The 25,614-nt window shown below is 55.4% G+C and overlaps 2 protein-coding genes across 5 annotated transcripts in view; one reads left to right on the top strand and one right to left on the bottom strand.

Moving 5' to 3' along the window:
• Positions 1-3,563: 3,563 nt before the first annotated feature.
• On the top strand, positions 3,564-25,197 carry CHERP (calcium homeostasis endoplasmic reticulum protein). Of its 3 annotated transcripts, none has more exons than XM_022558291.3 (17): positions 3,564-3,673; positions 3,983-4,156; positions 8,145-8,329; positions 9,438-9,575; positions 9,836-9,987; positions 11,547-11,658; positions 11,769-11,858; positions 13,163-13,412; positions 16,198-16,373; positions 18,176-18,611; positions 19,927-20,165; positions 21,181-21,314; positions 21,993-22,079; positions 22,481-22,624; positions 22,711-22,827; positions 23,330-23,424; positions 23,701-25,197. In XM_022558291.3, exons 1-17 carry the CDS (start codon positions 3,649-3,651, stop codon positions 23,892-23,894), a joined length of 2,748 nt encoding a protein of 915 aa, XP_022413999.1. In that variant the 5' UTR covers positions 3,564-3,648; the 3' UTR covers positions 23,895-25,197. The 3 variants fall into 3 exon arrangements, with proteins under 3 accessions (XP_022413999.1, XP_022413998.1, XP_089761357.1); XM_022558290.3 differs by having other exon boundaries at positions 11,514-11,658; XM_089905231.1 differs by having other exon boundaries at positions 11,514-11,658; positions 13,082-13,412.
• CUNH19orf44 (chromosome unknown C19orf44 homolog) overlaps positions 18,287-25,614 on the bottom strand; it is a 29,586-nt gene continuing 22,258 nt past the window's right edge. The window contains exon 9 of one of the 2 annotated variants that reach the window (XM_022558292.3): positions 18,287-23,159. The gene's annotated coding sequence lies outside the window, so the exon portion shown is untranslated. The remainder of the gene's footprint in view (positions 23,160-25,614) is intronic. The other variant, XM_022558293.3, reaches the window with a different exon arrangement.

The following is a 25,614-nucleotide window of genomic DNA, read 5'->3' as shown; positions in this document are numbered from 1 at the left end:
AATGAATTGAGTGGTTTTGTTTTTCCTCACGTTTGTCATACACTCCGAAGAGGAGCTGGTGCAATCAAAGGGGATCCTTTCAATTCACTTGCCTCGGCCACACTGCTAAAGTAAGACCCTGAAGGAGCCTTGATGTCCAGATGACCCAAGTCACTTTGCAGTTGTCTGCTGTGGTTCCAGCAGGGCCTCAAGAGGCTCTGCTGGGGATGATGTCACTGCCTTATAAGTCAGGCAGGGCCAGGTTTAAGGATGGCCTCATTGCTCAGATCCCAAAGCCCGAACCCCTCCTCAGGGATGTCTGCTCCCAGACACTGGACTCCTTTCTCTCCCCAGGGCAGCTCCTTTGTGACCAGAGGTTCGTTTGGTGACACATGATCAGGCCCAAGGAATGCTCATGTCTAGGACAGGACAGCACCTTCTTCTCTGTTCCCACAGGACATTCCTCCTGCCATGGCTTCAGCTCGTTGATCACATGGGGTTCAGTTACTGCAGATGAGGTGACAGTCACACCAAGCTTTGCTTTACTGAGACCATAGGTCTAGATGGGCCCAGATTTCCTCAGTCAACCCCCTACTTTTTTTAGTAACAACTTTTCTGGTCTATATATTTTTATAGTCTATATATTTTTTAAGTTAGAAAAAAATTATTAAAGCCAAAAAATTATCTAGACTATACAGATGTCAAAAAGAACGGGATAAAGAACAACTTCCAAAATATATCGCTGAGATATATAAAGGTGCTTGTGAATACTTTATTTCTGAAAGGATACACAGCAAGCTGGACACAGCAGTTGCCTCTGGAGAGGATATATGCACTTTTTTCAAAACTGGCATACTGTGCATATTACTTTGTAAACTGCTTTAAAAAATATGCTAGAAACATTACTAAATATTATCCCTTGATTCTGTCTGTGTACATGGTATTATAAGATGTGCTACAATTAACCAACCCCTATTGCTGCACATTAAATACTATTTTAATGGGATGAGTTTGCAGCGCACAATGCTGCACATGCTTCTAATCTAGGATAAATTCCTCACAGCACATTTGCAGGACCGAAGTGGGTATGCGTGTGGGTTTTAAATTCTTTTTGCTTGTTAGGTGGGCCCCTCAGCAAGTTCATCTCACCAAGGGGTGTGCATTTTACTTGCTTACTTAAGAGTTTTGTTCCCAGGTCCTTGGAGACCATGTTGGTCTGCAGGAGCCTCTACTTCTAGCAACTCTCTCTACTGCTTTCTCCTGACCAACGGATTCTGATTTGGCCCACTGAAAGAAGCCTGGGGGGAGGCCTTGTGATGCTTACATATCCAGTCTCAAACAGCATTTTAAACACTATGAGATGAACGTATGATAGCAGTAGTCATGGGTGTACAACCTTTCTGGTGGACAGCTGAGCAACGTCAGCATTAAAAGTGCAAACCCTTTGACCACAAGATCTATGTATACACTAAAACTTTTAATAGTGGTTTAAAAGTAGAACCAACTCAAGAGACTCCATAGAGTCTGGCTTCAAAAACTTATGGTAAATCCACACCACATTGTTCTATGCAGTCATTAAACATGACCAGATTTGTAACGTGTTTTGGTTCACAGATCCCGTTAAGAATCTGATAAGTGCTGTGTATCTTCAACTCACAAAAACGAGTGCTATCTCTGAAATCTATCCGTGGTGGATCAGAAGTTAAAGCTTCTTGATATAGTTCTTTACTGGCATGGAAAAAATCACACTATCCAGATTACTGAGCATTTACTAAACAGAACATTCCCCCTGCCTGGACTGTTCACATAGCTGGTTCCGGAGTGGGATCTCAGTGCAAACCTCACCGCCCAAGGGCCTTCTCAGATAACCCTATCGGTGTAGGCACCACCGTCCTCCCTTATCATGGTCTTAGCACCCTCTGTTTTCCTCAATAACACCTTTGAGATGATATATTTGTTTACTGATCTATGGGTCTCTCTGCCTACCCAGACCATGGGCTCATGAGAGCAAGAACTTAGGTCTGACTTGTTCATTGTTTCATCCACAAGCAACATCCAACCTGCCTTTGTTTTTGTTTTTGTTTTTTTGTGGTACGCGGGCCTCTCACTGTTGTGGCCTCTCCCGTTGCGGAGCACAGGCTCCGAACGCGCAGGCTCAGCAGCCATGGCTCACGGGCCCAGCCGCTCCGCGGCAATGTGGGATCTTCCAGGACCGGGGCACGAACACGCGTCCCCTGCATCGGCAGGCGGACTCTCAACCGCTGCACCACCGGGGAAGCCCCAACCTGCCTTTTTGTGAACCAAGAATGGTCTTTACAGGTGAACATTTGCAATCAATTGATGACAGGAAAGACTGACTTGGAATCCCCAGAAAAGCATTCCATTCTTCTCACTAGACCTAAATTATTTAAACTGTACTGAATTGCTATATTTTAAATTCCACCAATAAAAAGTGTTCTGGACATTTTTCTCTTTGGTTATATAAGCACTACATAATAGCCTCAATTTTGGCTCTTGGCCAGAAGAGCCTAAAATATTTGCTATCTGGCCCTTTATAGAAAACGTTTGCCAGCCTCTGGTCTAAGGCAATATCTGACGTACAGGAGACAATCCATAAGCGTCAGAAGTTACGTAGCAACAAAAAAGAAATGTATCTAAAACACACAGATATATATTTTCATAAAATACAGAAGTATAGCCAACTAAAGTGTTAATGTTAACGGCGAGAGTCACATTACGGGGCAAGTCCACAGTCTACATTTCCCTAATGTTTGCTGCGGCTTGTTAATTTTCCCCACAATTAGCATGCGTTAACTTTACCATCATCGTTTTGGATGCAACGTAAATGCATCTTGCAGGATGGCGCCCTGCCCTCTGGACGCGCAGTGTAGAAGGCCCAGCACCCGTAGGTCCTGGACGCTCACTCCTTCCCCGCTGCTTGAATGACTGCACAGAAGCCACGCGAGCCCCAAAGAGGCGCACTCAGTCTGAGGCCGGCGGGGGTGCGGGTGGGGTCCGCTCGCCCTGAAGTCTTCCTTATCAAAACGTTGGATCGAGGGAAAGAAATCGAGCGGGAGGCTCTTTTGAACCTCAATAAGCTCAGTTACATCCTCGCCAAGCCCATAGCCTCCCGGTTCTGCTTCTACCTCCGGGTGGGCCCGGGTGCATGTGACAGGCGTCGCGGCCCAGGAGCCGCCCAGACGCACCTCACCTCGTATTTTCCTTACCGCCGCCCCGCGAGGGGGAAACAGGCCCTGACCGGGGCAGGAACACCCCAGGCCCCCTAGTCCCGCGGAGAACAAGGCCGGCCAAGCCTTCGGGTTGCAACGCTGAGCTGAGAAAACGCCCCGGCCACGGCTAACAGCCGCCCGCTCAGTTCTAGCAGTTCCTGGGCGTCGCGCGACAACAGCCCACTCCGCACATGCGCGAGAAAGCCCTTGCGCGTACACTTCGCGAGCCCCTCCTGCGCGCCCGGCCTCGCGCGGCTTCTTCCCTCCCGCCTTGTGCCCTCACTTCCGGGGTTTCCCGGCGACGGCCGTAAGTGGCGGGCGGAAGCAGCCCGCGAGGCCAGCCGTAAAAGGCTCCCTCGCGCCACTTCCGGCCGGCTTCCGCAGACGGCCCTGGTGGGCGATCGAGTGGCGGTGGAGGACGTTCCCCGCGGCCGGAGCCATGGAGATGCCGCTGCCGCCCGATGGTGAGGCCCAGCCCGGGCTCGGGGGCCGTTTCTCTCTCCCCGGAATCCCTTGTTGACCCGCCCCGCCTTTCGGGGTCCCCGGGCCTAGGAGGGGGCGGGGCTCGGCCTCCCGGGTTCGCCTGCGGCCTCTCCCGCGGATCCCCGCATTCCCGGAGCGCTTCTGGCCCCTATCGGGACCCGTACAAGGGCGGCTGCTCCTGGGCCCACCCCTAGGGACCCCGGCCCCGCGGACGCGGGCCAGGAAGCCAGGGCCCCCGGATTTGGGCGGTCCTCGCTGACGCTCCGCGTGGCCTTTTCTCCGTCTTCCAGACCAGGAACTCCGAAATGTCATCGACAAGCTGGCCCAGTTCGTGGCCCGGAACGGTCCCGAGTTTGAAAAGATGACTATGGAGAAGCAGAAGGATAACCCGAAATTCTCGTTTCTGTTCGGAGGCGAGTTCTACAGTTACTACAAGTGCAAGTTGGCTCTAGAGCAGCAGCAGCGTGAGTCCTCTCCAGCTCTCAGGCCGCCCCCTCGAACGAATCCTTTCTCTGGTTCCAATTTCGGGCTCTGCCACAAAACGCCTTCTTTTGGGTCGCATGCTATTTCTCTGTGAAAATGAGTTAGTTCGGCCTTCACGATTCCTTCGGCTGTTCCCACAGCCCTGCGGCTGCAGGGTCCGAGTGTCATGGAGATCGAGGTTATCGATTCTCCTTCTGGGCTCCGGATCAGGGATTTCTGTTGTTTTGCAAACATGATGACTGAGATCAGCGAGTAGAGTGACTGCTTCAGTGTTTTCCAGGGAGGAAGTGATAGAAGCCGGACTGGGTGGGACCCTCCTGGCAGGTACCGTCCAGCCCCCTTTGCGGGCTCTCTGTCGGTTCAGCAAGGTTTTTGTGCATTTCAGATGGGTGCAGTCCAGATCAAAACTAATTGTCCTGTGGGCTTTAGTTCTTTGCAGCTGTTTATGTTCACTGGTTTGGGCTTCAAGGTTGCGGCTTGAAATTAAGAGAATTTAAGATGAGGTCAGTTGTCCTGGCTGGTCTTTGAATAACAGATAAATAGTCCCTGAGTTCACATCTGTATTGTTCAGTAGCAAATCCCTAGCTTCTAGATAACGTTGTGTTTCAGATTGCCAAGTAGGTGGACATTGAAAGGTGAATGCTCCCTGGACTACAAGCTCCCTGAGGCCAACCAGACCTTGTTTGGGTCAGTGTTGTGCCCAATAGGTAGCAGGTAGTAGGTGATCGATAGTTTGTAAGACAGCAAAGGTACAGTGGCTTGAACAAGCACAGTGTGTTTTGAGAGCCGGGAGAGGAATCATAAGAGGCCTAGCATGGCTGGAGTGTAGATGTGTGTAGATGGGGAAGGGGGTTGATCTGGAGTGGGAAAGTTTCCAGGGGAAATTTTGGGTTTTCTTCCTTAATCCAGGGGTTCTTCTGGTGCCTGTTTAAGGTTTGAGATGAGGGTGGGGAAGATTTCAGGTTGTCTAGGCAAAATTACCCATTTATGTGTTTCTGGAGCAACCGTTCCTTAGCCCCAGCACGTCAACTTTAAAACCTCTGCTGTAGGCAGTGGGAAGCCACAAGGGAGGTTGAAATAAGGGAGAGGTGGGTCGGGTTTGTGTGGCCTGCGTGGAGAACAGGCTGGAAGGAGCGTGAGTGGAGGCTGGGATGGCAGTTGGTGGTAAAGTCTGAATTGAGTCGGCGAGTTGAGTAAAGGGAGTGGGCTTGGGGACAGGTGGGGTTAAGGGGTAGAATCTGTGAACTGAAGCGCCAGTTGGATATTGATGCCGTTGGCATAACTGGGCAGGGGAGGATGGTGTTTGGGTTCGAGTGACCATGAGGTGAGAGCTGCTTCCCCTGCGAGGGGAGCCCACACCCACCCTGAAAGTCAGAATTCGGGGGCTGCTTGGGACTTGGTGCCATAATTGGGGGAAGTTGGGGTGTTTCTAGCAGGGGAAGATCGGGACTCAGGAAGTGCTTTCTGCAGGTAAGAATATCTCCGTTGCCATTAAAGTCCGTGTCAGAGTTAGACACGTGGAAACTGAGGAGCCAGGAGTGTTGGGATGGAGGCACGAGCCTTAGGAGGGGCTGGGAGGAGGGGGGCAAAAGCTCAGGGTGCCTGAAGCCCAGAGAAGGAGGGATTCTTGGAGCGGCCAGAAGTGAGGGTGCACAGCAGGGAGGGCTGGCTTACCAAGGACTTAGGAATTCTGGAAGCTTTGGGGAAGCTGTAGAAGGGTTTCAGAACTGTGTTCTGGAGCAGGGCTAGCCACTCTGTAGCCAGCCCTTCACCCTGGTGGTTTGAGAAGACTGAGTCCTGGGACCGCTTGAGGTTGGCGCCTCACAGACTCTGGTGAAGGACTGTTGTTTGTTTTTTTTCTGATCTGTTGCAAAAAGTACAGTTTGGCAAAGTACAATAAAAATGTGAACGATGATGGGAGTTCCCTGGCGGTCCAGTGGTTAGGACTTGGCGCTTTCACTGCCGGGGCCCAGGTTCAATCCCTGCTCGGGGAGCTAAGATCCCGAAAGTCACGTGGCACGACCAAGAAAAGAAAAAAATGGGGAAAAAAAACATGCATCATGAAACATCAAATTGCTGTAAAAGTGCCAAAACACTCCCTCGCCATTTCTGTGCTTGTCTAGTCTTGGCGTCACCTGGGGCTGGCCCTTGAACTACACTTTGAGCAGCGGCACTACAGCCGCGGAGTAGAGAAGGAGAGGGGAGGCAGGACTGGATGCAGGGAAACCAGTTCCCAGGTTGATGCAGGTGACAGCAGAGTCATGGCAGTGATGGCGGGACACAGATAGATTGGCATGTGATCTAGGAGGGTGACTTGACTGTGTGGGGCAGCTTGTTAGTGTGAAGTGCAAGGGAGAGAAAGGTGCATGAACCTTCTCACTTCTGCCTCGGGTACGTGGCGTAGCTGTGCCAGCCACGGATCAGAAGGGGAGCTTTGGAGGGGGTGGAACGCAGGGTGAGAGGGAACCCATGCCTGTTTGAAGTGCCTGTGGAAAGCAGTGGCTATTTGGTCTGTAATTAGACCCAAAGCTTGAGGAATCCAGGATGGCGATGATAGATTTAGGGGTCATAGAGTGCACTTTGTAACTGCAGCCACAGGAAGATGTCATGTTCCCCTGGGGGCTTGCTCAGAGGAGGGGGCTTAATTCTCAGACCGGGCATCTCAGTATGTGAGGGTCGGATAGAGGAAGAAGGGGACAAGGGGATGGCCACACCGGCCACGTGAGACAAGGAGCTGAGACGGGGCCATCAGGCTGAGTGGGGATGACCGCAGTGGCTTTGGGGGTGGGGTGGGTGGGCGGAGCCAGACCTCCGTGGGTTGAGATAAAGGGGAGATGAAGAATTGAAGATGAATCTTGGCTGTAAGATTGTTGGGAGCGGGGCATGGATGAAGAGGGAGCTTTTGAAGATCAAAGACTTGGGTGTGTTTAGATGTTGCTGGGCAGAGTCAGTAAAGAGAGAAAATGAAGGAAGGAGAGCGAGAGGACACATTTCCTGAAGCAGCGTCTCTGGGAGGGTAGGATCCAGAGCGCAAGTCAGGGGGTGGGGGTGGTCCCATAAGGTGCCTTTGGTGAAGGCCTGCCTCAGACCTAAGCAGTGGTGGGCCCTGGATAAAACCCTGCACCCCACCGTCCTTTTATGGCTTTGTCCAAAGGCTGGGCCCCCTTAGAGTGGGACTCAGAAGGGCTCCAGCAGAGCGTGGTCACGCTCAGACCAGCCGAGGCCCAAATGCAGAGGGGGAGGCCATCTTGTCCAGGGACCCTTCCCCCAAGTCCTCCCCTCCCGTCTCATCTGGCGAGGTTTGGGGCCTGCACCTGCCCAGTGCAGTCTCCTGCTAGCAGGATGGGGCGTCCCACGTCGCCTCAATATGGATGGACCCCTGAATGCAGAGGAGGAGAGTCAGTGGAAGGAAGGCAAAGGGCGGGGTGTAGGGAGGCCACGGCATGTGTCGGGTGCTGCCGTGTTCCTGCCGTAGGGCCGCAGGTGCGTGGGTTTGCTGGTCGCCATCCAGAGGTCCAGTGGCTTTGCTGTCTTGAAAGGGGAGAGTAGACTGGGGGACAGCAGGCGTTAGAAATAGCTGCTGAGGTTGCTGGGGGTTGAGAGACTCCCTCGGGGAGGGGCTGTTTCTTCAGGCCCAGGCAAGGTGTGGAGAAGGTGGAGGGGGTGGGCTCAGGCTTCCTCTGGGCTGAAGGACAGTGGGCAAGGCTGGACGGTGTTGGCTAGCGAGTGGTGAGATGACGGTCCCAAAGGTCTCCGAGGAGAGGACGAGCAGGAAGGCAGAAGGGGTCCAGGGCTAGGCCCCATGATACAGGGCGCGCATAGCGGCGGCACCTCGCAGGGGTCCTCTTCTGGGTGGTGAGTATAGGGAGGGGAGCCCCCGGGGCTCAGAGCTGCCCAAGAGGCGGCCAAGGGGATACCTGGACCCCAGCCACCTCCTCACAGGGGCCACCTCTCCTCCTCTCCTGCCAGTCATCTGCAAGCAGCAGGCCCCAGAGCTGGAAGCGGCCACGGCCCTGCCACCACTGCCACAGCCCCCGCTGGCCCCCGCGGCGCCCATCCCGCCAGCCCAGGGCACCCCATCCATGGACGAGCTCATCCAGCAGAGCCAGTGGAACCTGCAGCAGCAGGAGCAGCACCTGCTGGCCCTCAGACAGGTACGGGCCGGCTCCTCCCCCTCCCCGCCCCCCTTGACCTGAGGTGGGTACCCAGAGTTCACCCTCTGTGCCTCAGTTTTTGTATCTGTACATTGACGCTAATATTCGGTGTCAGCGCTGAGGACGGGGATGTCCCGTTGTCCGGGGCTCGGTGCCTGACAGTCATTATCCCTCCAGTGCTGCCACCACCCATGTTGTGTTTAGCTTGACCCCGATGCTGGACACGGAGGTTGCTTCTCATCCAGTGAGGTCACTGCACGAGCTTTGATACCCACACACCCGTTGTGCTGGAGTGGATGTGACAAGTGAGACTGCACATTGGAAATTGTGTGACAGAGAATCCAGGTGGCCTCTGGTGCCACCGGCACCAGCTCCTGCTAGTTAGGTCACCCCAAGCTGTTGTGGGGAAGGACCCTTTTGTCCCAATCCATCACAGTCTGGTACTTTGGCCAAATACAATAGGATAAGTTGCCAGAAACATAAGATGGATGAGAAGATATCTGAAACGCCAGCCCCAATTTTAGTACTGGAGTCAAGACGTAAGTTACGGTTGTATTATTGAAAACAGAACACTCCAGAATGCTTACCCTCAGTTTCCATACGGAGCTCGTCACAGACTGGGCAGTCTGGCTTCAGCCAGCCCTGGGCTGACTGCCTGTCCCCCCAGCAGCACCGGGTCTCAGCCGTATCTCAGTTTGCTAACTTCACGGGCAGAAGTCTGGCGTCATGTTTTAATTTCGGACTCCCTGGTTGCTAGTGAGGTTGTTTTGCTTTTATTTGACTGGCGACTGTTTATATTTGTCCTCGCCATACCGTGTTCACACCTGCCACTCATTTTTCTTTCTTTTTTTGGTGAATTGATGTGCAGAGGTTCCTTGTTCCTCTGGGTCTTAATCTTTCTGTCTGTCATCTCCGGGGAGACATTGTATCCCCCTGTATCTTGTCTGGCTTTATCCTCTGCCTGCTCTGCCTGTTACAGCCGTGACTTACAGATGCGTGTCTCAGGCTTCGGGCATGAGTGTTGGGGGCAGGGCACTGATGGGCCAGCCTGGCTGGGCCTGGGCCAAGGTCCCTCCTCACACAGTCTCGGTCCCACTTGGCCTTCTAGGAGCAGGTGACAGCAGCCGTGGCCCACGCGGTGGAACAGCAGATGCAGAAGCTCCTAGAGGAGACCCAGCTGGACATGAACGAGTTTGACAACCTGTTGCAGCCCATCATCGACACCTGCACCAAAGATGCCATCTCGGTGAGGGTGGGGTGGGGCTGGGGGCGTGCTCCCAGAACCTGGTGCTCCTGACTAGGTGGGAGCTCCTGCAGCCAGTCTGGGCCAGGGCTGCTCTAGGGGCACCCCGTCTCCGCATCCCCTTCCCGCATGAGCACTTCCGTGGGCTCCCCCACCAAGAAAGGTGGAAGGCAGGGAGAGGCCTTCCGACATTCCCGGGCGTCTGTACACACTTTGGCCTGGGGAAGGCCAGCCCCACTCACCCACCACCCTGGCTGTTGCAGGCTGGGAAGAACTGGATGTTCAGCAACGCCAAGTCCCCTCCTCACTGCGAGCTGATGGCGGGCCACCTCCGGAACCGCATCACGGCCGACGGGGCGCACTTCGAGCTGCGGCTGCACCTCATCTACTTGATCAATGATGTGCTGCACCACTGGTGAGGGCCCTGCCAGCTCCGCCTTCCCTCCTGCTCCTTCTCCCTCTCCTGGCCGATGCTCTGCGCTCCGGAGCCTGGCCTGTCCCGGGACTGGGAACCACTCTTCCGAAGACCCAGGGGGAGGGTCGGTCTGAGCCACAAGCCCTCCATCGGGAGGACAGCCACCCGCACCCCCCCACCACCTCAGCCGCTACCCCAGACCCCTCGCCCCACCTGGGGCCGCTGTCCCCTCACTCCTTGCTCTCAGGGCAGTTTCTGGGTGTTTTTCAGTGTCTGTGTCAGCTGCCAGCTCCCTTTCACTGACCTACGCACACCCCAGTCACCTGACTCTGCTGTGCTTCAGGAACCTTCCCATAGGGTCCCCCTGGCTAACCCTCTGCCCCCCAGCCCTCCTAAGGCCAGGCCAGTGTTTACTTCCACATGGCCTCTTCGGTGCCTTTTGACAAAGGTTAAGTCGAGAAACCAGATGCCTAGGCCAGAGACAGGGGAAAGCTCACGGTGCTAGTAAGGCTAGCCTGTAGCTGTGAAGACTGGCTGCCACATTTGTCTTTGAACTTGGCTGGCTGGGGGACAGCTCCTGTGAGGGCAGCAGACTCAGACCCAGGTCTTGCCCCTTCTGCCCACGTGCAGCCGGGCCCTGCCCCTCCCCGCTTCATGTGCCATGTGGGCGGTTCCGGTGTCACTCCGCGCTCCCTTACATCACTTTCCCCTATTTCTCTGCCATTGGGAAATAAGTAGCTGTTCGGAACCTTGTCTGCCTCCTGCTCCGCCAGCCGCTCCGCTGACTCAGGGCAGATCTGCAGAGACAGCCCTGTTTCTGGCACTTCTCCAGCCACCCGCTTCCTGAGCCTCACTGTGTGGAAGCCCAGTGCGGCTCGCCCCGTCCTCCTGCCTAGGCTGCCCTCCCTCCCCCAACCTGGCTTCCCGGCCCCGGGCACTTGCTGCTCTCTCTGAGCTCCCTCTGGTGAGCTCGCCTCTGAGAGGGGTTCTAGCTGCCCACCTTCTTCCCCAGGCTCTGCCACCTCATTGTACAGCTGCGGGCCCTCCACGCTCATTTATGCAGCGTGCCCCCCGAGAGGCCGCCTCACCCTGTCAGGCCTCAGGCTCCTAGGCATCTGGCAGCCCGCACACTCCCTCTGCCTCATGGAAGGTGGGGTCCCAGCCCAGGTTTCCTCATGCCTAGGGGGTGACAGTGCCGAGTGAGGCTGCATGGACAAGGCCCTGTACCCACAGCAACCCCAGCTCAGCCTTTGTGGGCAGCTGGGGCTCTCACAGGCCTGCGTCTGTCCATCCTCATGCCACCCTGGGAGAGAAGGGTTATCTTACTGATAAGGGGACCAGGGTGAGAGGCCTTGCTCTGAAAGTCCCCAGGCTGTGTTCTTTCCCTCCTCCCACTGCCGTCCATCCATCTTGTGGGGAGCCCAGCCCTTGTCCCAGCCGGGTTGGGGGCCCGTGTCCCAAGAAGGCAGAGGGTGCTGTGGCTGGAGCCGCGATGGTAACGGGCGCGTGGCCGGGTCCCGCCCCAGGGCCCTGACGCGCGGAAGGTCTCTCCCTCACAGCCAGCGCAAGCAGGCCCGGGAGCTGCTGGCCGCCCTGCAGAAGGTCGTGGTGCCCATCTACTGTACCAGCTTCTTGGCCGTGGAGGAGGACAAGCAGCAGAAGATTGCCCGGGTACAAGGGGCAGCCGGCGGGGGGCGGGGGGGGCGGGAGATGAGCAGGGGCTCAGGGGGTGGCACTCGTTTTCCCCCTGACATGGCCTTTCCCTCCTCCCCAACATCCAGCTCCTGCAGCTCTGGGAGAAGAACGGCTACTTTGACGACTCCATCATCCAGCAGTTACAGAGCCCGGCCCTGGGGCTCGGCCAGTACCAGGTGTGTGCTGCTCCCTGAAGTTGGGGGCTGGGCACCACCAGTAGGGTGGTGACCTCAGAGTCCTGGTGGCATTTTCCCAGCTGGACTCCCCGGCGTGCCCCTGGGATGGTGGTGAGTGGTGGGAGGCAGAGTCTGAGGAGCAGCTTCGGGGGCCCCCACCCCGTCCACAGCAGCCAGTGAGCCCTCCCAGGCGAGCCCGCCAGACTTTTCCTGGTACGCTTGTGACCAGGTTACCTGCTTTAGGCTCTGCTCTCAGGGGTGCCTTTGGCCCATTTGCTCTGGTCCTCCAGGTGTGACGGGAGCATGAGGAAACCCTGGCATAGTCTAGGCTGCCACAGTCATCGTGTTGTGCATGGTGTCCCGTGTGCACATCTGCTCCTCTCTGAGGGGGCATCTGCTCAGAGGTCGGGGTCGCAGAGCAGGGAGAGGAGGGCCGGATCTCCTTGGTCACCTCTCCTGTGGTGCCGGCGTTGCTACCCCATCTACAGCTGCTTGGGTGAAACGCACAGTTCACACCCCCTTTTCCCAGGCCGGAAGATGTCTTCCTGCACAGGTCTGGTTGAATGTGAGAAGCTATATGTTGACTGTTTCCTCTGTGATGCTCCTGACTGCCACCCTCCCTACAGGGGAGAAGCTTTCATGCTCAGAAAGGCAAATGAGGAAAGTACATTTCAGACTTTTTCTAAGTTTTACTCCCTTTTTTTAATTGATAAATAAAAATGGGCTCATACCAAATAAAAATGGGCTCATACCACCATACCACAGTGATATTCACTGCTTTTCTCCTATTGAGTTGGCGGTAGCAGCTCATGGTTATTGAGTCACCCAAGTTCCTTTCACTGCATTTTCCCCGAGTCCTCAGAGGTAGGTCCCGTTATTGTCCAATTTTACAGGTGAGGAAGTTGAGGCTCCGGGGAGGTTGTGACTTGCTCAAAGCCATACAGTGAGTAAGAAGTACCGCCTGTGAGCATGTCCTAGGACGTTTGTCAGTGGTGGGATTTTAATGTCTGCGTGGCACTCCAGGGCACGGCCGTCCTTGCTTATTCCCATTGTTAGGGAATTCTAAACTGCCCAGCACCAAAAGTCACCAAGTCCGGCTAGATTGAGATGCTCTGTGGTTGTCAAGCTCAAGTTGATTGTTTTACGTGACAATCGCCTGCTTGCCCTGGGTCCCTGGGCCTTGCTGCCCGCAGCATCACCCCAACCTTCTGGGTGCTCCCCAGGCATTTGTCCCCGTGCTGCTCCAGAGGGTCTCGGACCTTGAGTCCCATGTCCTGAGTGCCGGCTGCCCTGCTCTCCATCAGGCAACCCTCATCAATGAGTACTCCTCGGTGGTCCAGCCGGTGCAGCTGGCCTTCCAGCAGCAGATCCAGACCCTCAAGACACAGCACGAGGAGTTTGTCAACAGCCTGGCCCAGCAGCAGCAGCAGCAGCAGCCGCAGCCGCAGATCCAGATGCCGCAAATGGAAGCTGAAGTCAAGGCCACGCCGCCGCCGCCTGCGCCGCCCCCCGCCCCCACGCCTGCCCCGGCCATCCCGCCAACCACCCAGCCTGGTACGTGGCTCCCTCAGCACCTGCCCCCAGGCGCAGCCTCCAGAAAGCAGTCTCCTCCCCCAGGAAGGGGTCTGGTTCTCTAGTGTCAGGCCCAGTCCGAGGAGCAGATTCTAATCTATTTACAGGCACCAGGCAGGTAATTTCACAGGTAAGTGTAACCATGCCCTTACAACTGAGACAGTTCTCCTGTACAAACCATCCCAGAGAATGGAGAGGAAAGCTCTCTAAGTCATTTTTCGAGGCTAGGATAACTGATACCGGATGGACATGGACAGGGAAAGAAAGAAAAAGGTAACCTAGTGTCACTTCTGAGCAAAGATGAAGAAATAGTAAATATTGGGTTGGCCAAAAGGTTCGTTCGGTTTTTTCCATAAGATGGCTCTAATAGCACTTAGCTGTCTTTAACTTTATTCAAAACAATTTTGTTAGATTGTATGTGACAGCTGTCATATCAACGTGCATTTTAAAAAAGACATCAAAATTGGTCAATTTTTGTGTAGCCCGTTTAATACTGAAGATAGAAAAAAAAAAAGCAACATTTTCGACATATTACAGTTTATCATTTCAAGAAAGGTAAAAACACAACCGAAATGCAAAAAAAGATTTCTGCAGTGTGTAGAGAAGGTGCTGTGACTGATTAAAATGTGTCAAAGGTGGTTTGTGAAATTTCGTGCTGGAGATATCTCGCTGGACGGTGCTCCACCATCGGGTAGACCAGTTGAAGTTGATAAAGATCAGATTAAGACATTAATTGAGAACAATCAACGTTATACCACGCGGGAGATAGCCAGCATACTCAGAATATCCAAGTCAAGCGTTGAAGATCATTTGCACCAACTTGGTTATGTTCATCGCTTTGATGTTTGGGTTCCACATAACTTAAGTGAAAAAACCTTCTTGACCGTATTTCCGCATGCAATTCTCTACTTAAACATAATGAAAACGTTCTGTTTTTAAAACATGTGACGGGCGATGAAAAGTGGATACTGTACAATAGTGTGGAAAGGAAGAGATCGTGGGGCAAGTGAAATGAACCACCACCAACCACACCAAAGGCCGGTCTTCATTCAAAGAAGGTGACGTCGTGTATATGGTGGGATTGGAAGGGAGTCCTCTATAATGAGCTTCTTCGGAAAACCAAATGATTAATTCCAACAAGTACTGCTCCCAGTTAGACCAAATGAAAGCAGCACTCGACGAAAAGCGTCCAGAGTTAGTCAACAGAAAATGCATGATCTTCCATCAGGATAACACAAGACTGCATGCTTCTTTGATGACTAGCCAAAAACTGTTATAGCTTGGCTGGGAAGTTCTGATTCATCCGCTGTATTCACCAGACGTTGCACCTTCGGATTTCCATTTATTTTGGTCTTTACAAAATTCTCTTAATGGAAAAATTTTCAGTTCCCTGGAACACTGTAAAAGGCACCTGGAACAGTCCTTTGCTCAAAAAGATAAAAAGTTTTGGGAAGATGGAATTACGAAGTTGCCTGAAAAATGGCAGGAGGTAGTGGAACAAAAGGGTGAATACATTGTTCAGTAAAGTTCTTGGGGCTTCCCTAGTGGCGTATTGGTCGAGAGTCTGCCTGCCAATGCAGGGGACACGGGTTCGAGCCCTGGTCTGGGAGGATCCCACATGCTGCGGAGCAGCTGGGCCTGTGAGCCACAACTACTGAGCCTGCATGTCTGGAGCCTGTGCTCCGCAAGAGGAGAGGCCGCGACAGTGAGAGGCCCGCGCACCACATGAAGACTGGCCCCTGCTCGCCACAACTACAGAAAGCCCTCGCACAGAAACGAAGACCCAACACCGCCAAAAATAAATAAATTAATTAATTAAAAAAAAATAAAGTTCTTGGTGAAAATGAAAAACGTGTCTTTTATTTTTACTTAAAAACTGAAGGCATTTCCTGGCCAACCCAGTGAAGTCTTAGCAGGTGAAATCTAGCAAAGTATTTAAAAGATACGTCATGACCAAATAGGATATGTCTCAGGAATATATAAGGATGGTTTAATACCAGAAAATCTAACAGATCAGATGGGAAGAAATCTTTCAACTAGATGCAAAAAGGGTACTTAATAAAGTGATGATGGGGGCTTCCCTGGTGGCACAGTGGTTAAGAATCCACCTGCCAATGCAGGGCACACGGGTTCGAGCCCTGGTCTGGGAAGATCCCACGTGCCGCGTAGCAACTAAGCCCGTGCGCCACAACTACTGAGCCTGCACTCCAGAGCCTTCAAGCCACAACTGCTGAACCCGTGTGCCACAACTACTGAACCTGTGTGCCACAACTGCTGAACCCGTGTGCCACAACTACTGAACCCGTGTGCCACAACTACTGAAGCCCGTGCGCCTAGAGCCTGTGCTCTGCAACAAGAGAAGCCACCGCAATGAGAAGCCCGCGCACCGCAACGAAGAGTAGCCCCTGCTCGCTGCAACTAGAGAAAGCCTGCGCGCAGCAACAAAGACCCAACGCGGCCAAAAATCAAATAAAAATTTTAATTGATAAAAATTCTTGAGCAAAGTAAAATCAATATGGCTTATCGATCAATAAGTAGGATACTTACTGTAAAGCGTTCAAAGGAGTGAGGGGTGTTTCCTGGCCAAGGTCAGGCCTCTCTTCGTGTTGCCTTCCCGGAGGCAATGGCAGTTTTCAGTGGGGTCAAGAAGCAAGGGTTTATTGGGCAGTAAGCCCAGCCTGGATTGGCCCTGGGTGCTTGCTGAAGATCATTTCGGTTGGGGCCTCCTGCTGCCACCTTGTCTGAGTGCTTTTTTGCCTGGTTCTAGATGACAACAAGCCTCCTATCCAGATACCCGGCTCTTCCGAGTACGACGCCTCAGGAGGGGTCCAGGACCCAGCTGCCACCGGCCCCCGGGGCCCTGGGCCCCATGACCAGATCCCACCTAACAAGCCCCCGTGGTTTGACCAGCCTCACCCCGTTGCTCCTTGGGGCCAACAGCAGGTATCTCTTAGAACTTGTTGCAGGGTCAGGTGGGGCACACTTAGGTTCAACTGGACGGCAGGCAGGTGGGTGATGGCTGCTATGCGGGTTGATGGGCTTTTAGGGCTCCCTGGGCAACGAGGTTCTGCAGCAGGGCCTGGGGTTTGAGGGGGTGGCAAGAAGGTGATAGTCTCCCTGAAGTATGGGGACTGAGCTGGGAAGGAAGTTGGGCCTTTACATCCTTCGCGGGAGGTTTGGTTTTCTGGGCTTCTCTGTAACACAGGTCCCCATTTTCCTGTGAATGCTGAGAAGTTTCACACCATGAAGTACAGCAAGGCGATTTGTTTCCTTCCCTTTTTAACTCGTTTGACCAGCAGTGTCAACATCTCATCACCCTAGAAAGAACATGGTGCTTTCGTAAGGAAAGGAAAGGTCAGAAATAATAGGCTAGCAGCATTTTGTGGGACTGGGATGCTGGTCCATTCTTCCCTCCCTCCAGGTTCCTTGGAGTCAGAAACTTCTAGGCCAGGGCAGGGGTCATCCTCATCCAGCATAACGTGACTGGAAAACACCCCGCAGCTTGCTCTCTGGCCACTGGACCTGGTTAGAGCAATCTGGTCTAGCTCTGGGTGTCCACTTGCCTCTCGACCAGGCATGGTGGGCGTGGCCCTCCTGGTTGACCCTGTGTGGAGGGGGCGTAAGGGAGACAGTTCTGGGCTGGCAAGTGCAGTGTCATGGCTGTGCGTCCCCCCAGCCCACCCTCAGCTTCCGGACAAGAGATTTAACATCACAAAAGACGAGGCATCCCCACAAAGACAGCTCCCGCCTCTGGGTGCCTGCTGTGAGCCCTGCAGTGTTGGGTGCCCTCTCATGCGGGGGCACTTCCCCCCTTCGTTGGTGTGGAAACAGATGCCCCTAGTGTCTCCCGGCTCAGTCTTTTTGGGGACCGGCAGGTTAGGCTCACAACAGTGGGGCTCCCCCACTGAAGGCCAGCAGTGCACCCACGGTCCACAATAGGAAACCACAGCCTGGGCTGCCCACGTGGTGTCTTACATATTGAAATAGCTGCCATATTGAAAATCTGCCTTCTTGGCTTCTCTGGGAAACCTGAGCGTGTGGCGGCCGGGGCCAGCCTCCCTGTGCTTGTGGTCAGTGGAGCCACCCAGCCCTGACCCTAGAGGTGGCCCTCTGGGCAGCCTCACCCAGGCACAGGCCACCCTGGCCCTGAGTTTGGGTTGCAGTCCTGGCTCTTTAAGTCTTCAAAGCAGCAGCTGGGCAAGCTCCAGGGCTTATGGTCTTCAACTTATAGAAAGCCATTTCCTGGTAACACAGCAGACTCTGAGATAAGGGTGTGAGAGGGCAGGTGACCCCAGGAGGCAGCGTAGGGAAGAGAAGTGACAGGGAAGGGAGAACAGGCAGGGATGGGATGTCGTCAGGGCGGGCTCTGCCATGGGCCCTGCGGCTCAGCCTCTGTGCCCTGGGAGTGGTGGGGCCGCACCCCTGCACTGTCCCACTGAGGGGCTCATGGGCTGTTCATCCCCCAGCTTCTGTCAGGCATGGGGTCAGGGGGTGCTCCCCAGCCCAGATGCAGGTACAGCACTTGAGAGTCTGGGCCTGGGGCACGGGCGGGCACCACGGCATCCTCTGCACGCGTCAGAGTGAAGGTGGCAGCGCCCAGCCAGGCTGTAGGCCTGCAGCTCCGGGGGGTGCTGGGCTTGGGGCCGGGTCACCTCCACCGCCGGAGACTGAGGTCGGCAGGTCTCTGCTGGGTGCCCCGCGTGCCCAGTGCAGGCTGGGTCTCACGTCTGCTCTTTGCCTTGCAGCCTCCTGAGCAGCCCCCCTACCCACACCACCAGGGCGGGCCACCCCACTGCCCGCCCTGGAACAACAGCCACGAGGGAATGTGGGGCGAGCAGCGTGGGGACCCTGGCTGGAATGGCCAGCGCGACGCCCCCTGGAACAGTCAGCCCGACCCCAACTGGAACAACCAGTTCGAGGGCCCCTGGAACAGCCAGCACGAGCAGCCACCCTGGGGCGGGGGCCAGCGTGAGCCGCCCTTCCGCATGCAGCGGCCGCCACACTTCCGCGGGCCCTTCCCGCCCCACCAGCAGCACCCACAGTTCAGCCAGCCGCCACACCCACACAACTTCAACCGCTTCCCGCCCCGCTTCATGCAGGACGACTTCCCCCCTCGGCACCCCTTCGAGCGGCCGCCCTACCCTCACCGCTTTGACTACCCTCAGGGGGACTTCCAAGCCGGTGAGTGCAAGGTCGCCCTCGGGGGCACCGTCCTCGGGCCAGGGATCACGTCCCTCTCCTGCCCTGTGATCCCTGAGAAGGTCAGATCACTCGCCGGCAGGGCCTGGAAGAGGCGCCTGACGGACCGGCCTTCTGAGCGGGCTGGTGGCACTGCTGGCAGTCCTGCCGTGTGGCCTGGTGTGCCCTGAGCCAGGGTGACAGGAGGAGGGCCAGAGGAGTCCAGCTCGGTCCCTCAGGAAGGGACAACCTGCAACCACGCCGGCAACCCTGGTGTGGGCACCGCCAGGCACCAGGCCAGCTATTGAGGTGTGAGGCCCTGTATCTCGCAAAAGAGGAAGGACGTTGGGGTTCTGAAAGGAAAAGGAACTCCCTAGTCCCCACGGTGGACAGACAGGTAGTGAGCGAGCCACTGAGTCCAGGCCCGGCAGCCCTTGTGCCATTCCCTGCTCCTCGTCTTGCTGTTTTCGTCAGGTGTTCTGTTTTCTTTTTGAAGAATCTTTAGTTTTCTCGATCTTGTGTTTACTAAAAAATTTCATTTCAACTCTCCTGCCCTTCAATCTTTATCCTCAAATCCATCCTTGACTGTAAATTGAGCTTGGAGACCAGTAGCAGGTTTCTTGCTTGTGTGAGTGTCTTGGGGCTGCTGCAACAAAGTCCCATGGACTGGGTGCCCCCAACAACAGGGAATTCTTCTCTGACAGTTAGTTCTGGAGGCTGGAGGTCCGAGATCAAGGTGTCAGCGGGGTTGGTTTCTACTGAGGCCTCTCCCCGTGGCTTGTAGACGGCTGTCCTCTCCCTGTGTCTTCCCGTGGTCTTCTCTGTGTGTGTCTGTCTCTTAATCTCCTTTTCTTAGAAAGACATCAGTCAGTATTGGATCAGGGCCCACTCATAGGACCTCATCTAAAGTAGTCATCTCATTACAGGCTCCATTCCCAAATGCAGTCACATTCTGAGGTACTGGGGGTGAATTTGCAGGGAACACGGTTTGGCTCATAACATGGCTGTTTGAAGGTTATGTGATTTCCCTTGTGGTTCCTTCTTTCACCCGTGAGGTCTGTCAGGCGCTGCTGTGGGTGCAGGACAGGCCACTCTGAGCCCCGGCTCCTCCCCCGTTGCTGTGTGGCCCTGAGCAGTGAATGAAGCAGCCGGAGGGTTGGTGCTGGGCAGGGCTGCCCAGGAAGTGGGTGTGGGCGTCCTTGCCCCACTCTGAGCCCCTTTCCACTGGCGCTTTTTACCCTGGAGATCTCGACCGGGCTGTTGGTGTTGCCCAGCTCTCGACTTTGAGGTAGGCCTGAGTCAAGTTTCTGTTTTGCAGAGATGGGACCCCCTCACCACCATCCTGGCCACCGCATGCCTCACCCTGGGATCAACGAGCACCCGCCTTGGGGTGGGCCCCAGCACCCTGACTTCGGCCCTCCTCCCCACGGCTTCAACGGGCAGCCCCCTCATATGCGGCGACAGGGCCCTCCCCACATCAACCACGACGACCCCAGCCTGGTCCCCAACGTGCCCTACTTCGATCTCCCTGCCGGGCTGATGGCCCCCCTCGTGAAGGTAATGTTGTGGAGTTGAATGCCAAGCTTAGCCTTGAATGCTCGGTCTCCACGTGGAAAGTTCACAGGTGGAACCCATTTCCCGATTGGCTACAAAACACTGCTTCCCAGGGCCCCTGCCCCTCTCATTTCCCGCACCCCAGCGAGCCTGACAAGTAGTCAGAGAGGATGTGCCTGAGCCAGCAGCACCGCCTCGCGTGCTCACATGTGGCTGCGAGCAAGGCCCGTGTCCCCCTCTGCTTCCTCCGAGCCTCCCTCCTGGGGCTGCAAGTTTGGTAGCTGCTCAGAGTGGGCTGGGCTGGGCTGGGCGTGAGGTGCAGGTCCTCTTGGTCCTGGCCTTTGGAAGCCACCTTGCCCAGGGGCTGATGACAGGGATTTCTCAGAAAAGGGGTGGTCTCCAGCTGAGCAAGGTGAGCAAGGCAGGAGAGGGGGTCAGAAGGGAGCCAGGGCTGGGGCTCAGGGCACTCTGAGGGTCATGCTGGCTGTACTGGTCACTGCCACTCCCCGGCCCCTCTGAGACATTAGCATACTGGAAGCTGAGACAGGTCACGCTGGGGCAGCAAGGGGAGGCAGCGGCGCCAGCGGGGCTGCCCTCGGGGTAGGAGCTGGAGCAGAGAAAGGGGCACATAGCAGGGCCCCTGGGGTAGGCGCCTGGGCACAGGGCGGTGGTTGGCAGGGGAGGGTGTCTGGGATCCACGGCGTGTCGGTGAATTAACAGGGGTCTTTCCTTCACCTGAGCTTGGAGGCCACGTCTCCTCTGCATTTTTGTAGAGAGAAATCTGTAGCTTCTGTCGACTTCCATGAAGCCCTCAACCACCCCATTTAGGAATTGAAGTACTGGTGTGGCCAAACCCTCCGGGAGGGTGGGGTTTCCCAGGAAGGGCCGGATGAGGCACTCTGATGCGCAGGGCAACTGTGTCCTGCCCCCGGCTCTCCGGCTCCCCGACTCCCCCGCCCCTGCAGTTCCCTGGGTGGGCCCCAGCAGGGAGCAGTGACGGCTGTGTGCTCTGCCGTAGCTGGAAGACCACGAGTACAAGCCTCTGGATCCTAAAGACATCCGCCTCCCCCCCCCCATGCCGCCCAGTGAGAGGCTGCTGGCGGCTGTGGAGGCCTTTTACAGCCCTCCCTCACACGACAGACCCAGGAACAGGTACGGGGCTTCGGGAGACCAGGCGCTGGGGCTGGTGATGGGAGGGGAGGCCCCTGTCCCCTCTCCTGGCCCGTCTTCCTCAGTTTGCTTCACAAGAAAGACTCCGAACCGTCGCACCTTCCACCCAGGGCGGTGTGAGGCCCAGGTGAGAAAGTGTGGTTAGGAGATGCCGATTCTCCCTCAGCTTGCGTGATGTGTGCCATAAATAAAAGGCTTTTACCACGTTAGAGACATCAGAACAAGAGCTTACCTCGGGATCCCCTCCTCCAGCGGCCTCCTCGCTTCAGTTAAAATCGTCTTCTGCCCTGTTTGGGGCCACGGGCCTATCCACCTACAAATCAAGAGTTCCTCGTCCCCAGTTACAGTAACCCTGAGACCCTCTTCAACTATTTGGGGAAAGCCCAGCGTGGAAAGGCGTGGGAGCCACGAAGCGCTGGGAGTGCAGTCCAGCCTCTCCACCTCCCAGCGGGCGGCCTGGCCTCTGGGCCTGGTCGCTCCTCTGAGAAAGGGCAGCCCTGTGGCAATGACCACCCGAGTGCTTTCTGTGCTGGGCCTTGCTCAGCATCCTGAGTGAAAGAGGGAAGGCCTGTCGGGTAGGGCTTATTCCTGGTGACTTTTTCACAAGTTCCCTGTGGGAGGGAGGCTTGCGTTCATACAGGGGACGCCCATGTCTTACAGTGAAGGCTGGGAGCAGAATGGCCTCTATGAGTTCTTCCGAGCGAAAATGCGGGCCCGGCGGAGGAAAGGCCAGGAGAAGAGGAACAGGTAAGAGTGCACACGCCCACCCCGCCACCTGTGTGGAGGTCAGGCCTCCGCAGTGCATCTTGTCCTAGGTCAGCTGGCAGCAAGCCCTGCCTTTGCCTGTGGCGCGCTGTGGTGGTGTGCCCGGCGCAGGCAAAGGGGGGTCAGCTCTGGCCTCTGCCTGGGTCGTGGGCCTGGCACCCTACGATAAAGGTGCTGTGAGCCACCAGGAGCTGTTTCCCACAAGGCCGAAGTTAAAACACCAGTACGAGAGAGAAGCTTGCCATTGTCTGTATTCAACCCTGATGTGAAAGGGCGTGTCTGCACCTGGACTGGGCACATGGGGGGTCTTTTAGAGTTGGGGGTTGGGGCGGGCTGGGCGCAGTCCATGGAGGGGCTCCGGCTCACCAGGCCTGTCCCCGCAGCGGACCCTCGAGGTCTCGGAGCAGATCCAAAAGCCGAGGGCGCTCCTCCTCCCGCTCCAACTCGAGGTCCTCCAAGTCTTCCGGCTCCTATTCAAGGTCAAGGTCTCGTTCCTGCTCCCGTTCCTACTCCCGCTCCAGATCCAGGTAGGCAGGGCCCCGCCTCTCGGGATGCAAGGCCTGAGGCTCCTCCGCAGCTGCGCTGACCCGCCTCCTCTCCCCTGGCCCCGCAGGAGCCGCAGCCGATCACGCTCCTCACAAAGCCGCTCCCGGACCCGCTCTCGCTCTCGGTCCAAGTCCTATTCCCCGGGAAGGAGACGTCGGTCGCGGTCCAGGAGCCCCACCCCGCCGTAAGATTTCTGTCTTAACTGTCAGAATGACCTCTGGTAGCGCTGGAACCCTCTGATGCTTTGCTGTGAATGTTGAAACGTGTTGTTAGAAGACGCGCTGGCGGTGGCCCGCGCCAAGGCAGCACCTCGGGGCCCCCGAGCACTAGCACAGTTGACAGTGGCACCTCACAGTGGCACCTCATCTCACACCTCGCTGTTACCTCTGCAGTCACGTTGTAAAGCCTGAGGCAGTGGCTGCGCTCTCTATTTTCTAACCGTTTTACGGGTCCAGTGTGGCCTGGCTGTGCCGCCGAGTGTGAGGCAGTGGCCGCCGTCTTAGGGAACCCCCTTATCTGCCGGCGAAGAGGATAAAGAAGAAAGCTAGAGACACGAAATGTGTGTGTGTGTGTCCATCTCACGCTGGTGACCCTACGTATAAGCTACACGCTGTAATATTCTTAAGTTTTCATTCCAATAAATGTACCAGCTCTTTTTTAAAAGACGTAACCTGTCTTAATTTTAGTTCCTCGGCTGGTCTGGGTTCTAATTCAGCACCTCCTATACCTGACTCCAGGCTCGGGGAAGAGAACAAAGGACATCAGATGCTGGTGAAAATGGGTAAGGTTCCTGGGAAGACAGAACAATCCGCTCTGGGCATTCAGGGTTGGGGGATGATGAAGTCAGAGGAAGCTCCAACTCATGACCAACTTCTGAGCCTGCAGCGTTTTTACTGAGCGTCCTTTCTTACTACCCTTAGTTTCCCATTTATAAACTGCACGTCTGCATGTCGTTCGACTCTCCAAACGCATTTCCATTTAACTTCATGTCAGGGTAAATGCACCACAATTTCAGCTTCCTCTGTGGGTCGTAACCACTCATCCCTCTTTTCTTCAGGCTGGAGTGGATCTGGCGGCCTCGGCGTGAAAGAGCAAGGAATCCAGGACCCCATCAAGGGGGGGGACGTCCGGGATAAGTGGGACCAGTACAAGGGTGTGGGTGTGGCCCTGGACGACCCCTACGAGAACTACCGCAGGAACAAGAGCTATTCCTTCATCGCCCGCATGAAGGCCAGGGACGAGTGCAAGTAGGCGCGGCGTGGGCAGGGAGCCACGCCAGTGGCCGGCCACCGGCAGCGAGGACTGTTGGACCCTTCTTGGCTTACTGGCAGTGGAAGATGGTAGGGACAGCTCGGTTCTCACACTGTCTCCGTCTGTGGGGAGCGACAGAAGAGAAGGAAGACTTCGGCAGGCCTTGTGACGAGTGCCACGCTTGATGGCACGGAAGGCCCAGGCCCCACCTGCAAACCAGCTCTAACGTAGCAGCAAGAGTCACGAGGAGATGCCCAGCCAACTCGACAATGAGCTTATTTCCCTGGACAGTGAAGCGAGAAACATAAGGCCCCTGGATAAGAATTCTTGTCCTCTGCAGGAACGGCTGTCTCACATCTCCCCTCAGCCTGAGCCTCTAAAACCAGTGGGAGTGCATGGAGGAGGGGCCCTGAGGGCACACGCCAGCCCAGCCCAAGGGGCCGGCCCTCCCACTCCCCCATCAGTTGTGAGAAGGCTCAGGCCAGGCGCTGGTACTGCTCACTCTAAAAATGGAAAAACAAAACCTTTTTGATTTGCAAAGTTAAACAGGGTTTTCATTTTTACTCCAAATGGTTTAGTTTTAGAAAAAAGTACTGATCTAGGTTGATACCCAGTGAGATAATTTGAAACCTGATTCCTCTGAGACATACTAGCCCTTAGTTACTTAAGCTGTTTAAGTTGAGGTGGGTTTTTTTGTTTTGGTTTTTGTTTTTGTTTTTGTTTGAACGTTAGCCATTTGCTGTTGCCTGCAGAAACAAAAGGTTCTGAGGAAACTTATCTGAGGCATCTCCAGGACACATAATGATGAAGCCCTTGGAGAATACGTACCCTTAGTGTCTCTACTTGTGTTTTTCACGGAGAGGAACCCGCACACCAGCACTCACGTGCAACGGCCCATTCACATCCAGAGTGTGGAGAGCGACCACTGGCCCTGCTTCCTGCTCTGTCACTTCCTTTGCCTGCCCCAAGCCGCCCCCAAAGGGAGGTGAGGCTGGAGGGAGCCGCCTCTGCCGGGAGCTGCTGAGCGACCGTCTGGGATCGGCTGCACTCGGCATCCGCAGGCAGCTTGGTGCGGTGCCATTTATTTGTACAGAAACATTTTTGAAAAATTCTTTTCAATGAGCTGCAAAATTTTCTCCAACTTTTCCACCTGATGTGGTAAAATATTTGATTTTGTTCTAGATTTCCTGTAGCTGTGAATTGTTCAAACGTGTCTGATTCAGGATAAAATGTAAACGTGTTGTTAACAATTTCTTGTGGATTTTACTGTTTTGCCTTCAAATAAAGACTTTTTTTTTAAAGACCTCTTTCCTCTGTGCATTTAAGTCAAGAAGCGTGCTCAGGCTGAGGAGGGAGGAGGTGCGTCCTGAGTGCAGACTTTGTCTGAATTGTGGAGTTGGGTCAGAAGCTCTGCCCTGGTGTCTCCTGGGAGTCCCCGGCGTGGACGCCTGGTCCTGTTTCCTCGTGGCTCCAGACAGGCTGGCATCCTCTGTCCTGCCACGAGTGGTGACAGCTCCACCTGGGGTTCCATTTCCACTGGCCTGTGGTACGTCCTCTCAGGTGCCATGCACACTGAGGAAATGGGGGCTGGGAGGGCTCAACTACTCAGCTAGAAAAGGCTGCAGCTGGGATTCCTCTCAGGTGAGTCCTGGGTGCCACCTGCCCCCACCACTGGGAATGTCCCCTGGGAACTAAGGTGTGAGCGTCACGGCTGGTTTAC

The sequence above is a fragment of the Delphinapterus leucas genome, unplaced genomic scaffold, assembly GCF_059928025.1.
Source record: "Delphinapterus leucas isolate spDelLeu-1000000601 "Yukka" unplaced genomic scaffold, BTC_Dleu_Yukka2 spDelLeu_asBTCV2_sq25, whole genome shotgun sequence".
NCBI classification, from domain to species: Eukaryota; Metazoa; Chordata; class Mammalia; order Artiodactyla; family Monodontidae; genus Delphinapterus; species Delphinapterus leucas.
This window is presented reverse-complemented; position numbering and strand designations above follow the sequence as displayed.

Bases quoted from the DNA above. Each gene is read 5' to 3' on its own strand.
- CHERP (XM_089905231.1), top strand. From the start codon at position 3,649: ATGGAGATGCCGCTGCCGCCCGATG. The intron at 11,659-11,768 runs GTACAAGGGGCA...CCCAACATCCAG, and splicing joins AGCAGCAGAAGATTGCCCGG to CTCCTGCAGCTCTGGGAGAA. The intron at 16,374-18,175 runs GTATCTCTTAGA...TTTGCCTTGCAG, and splicing joins CTCCTTGGGGCCAACAGCAG to CCTCCTGAGCAGCCCCCCTA.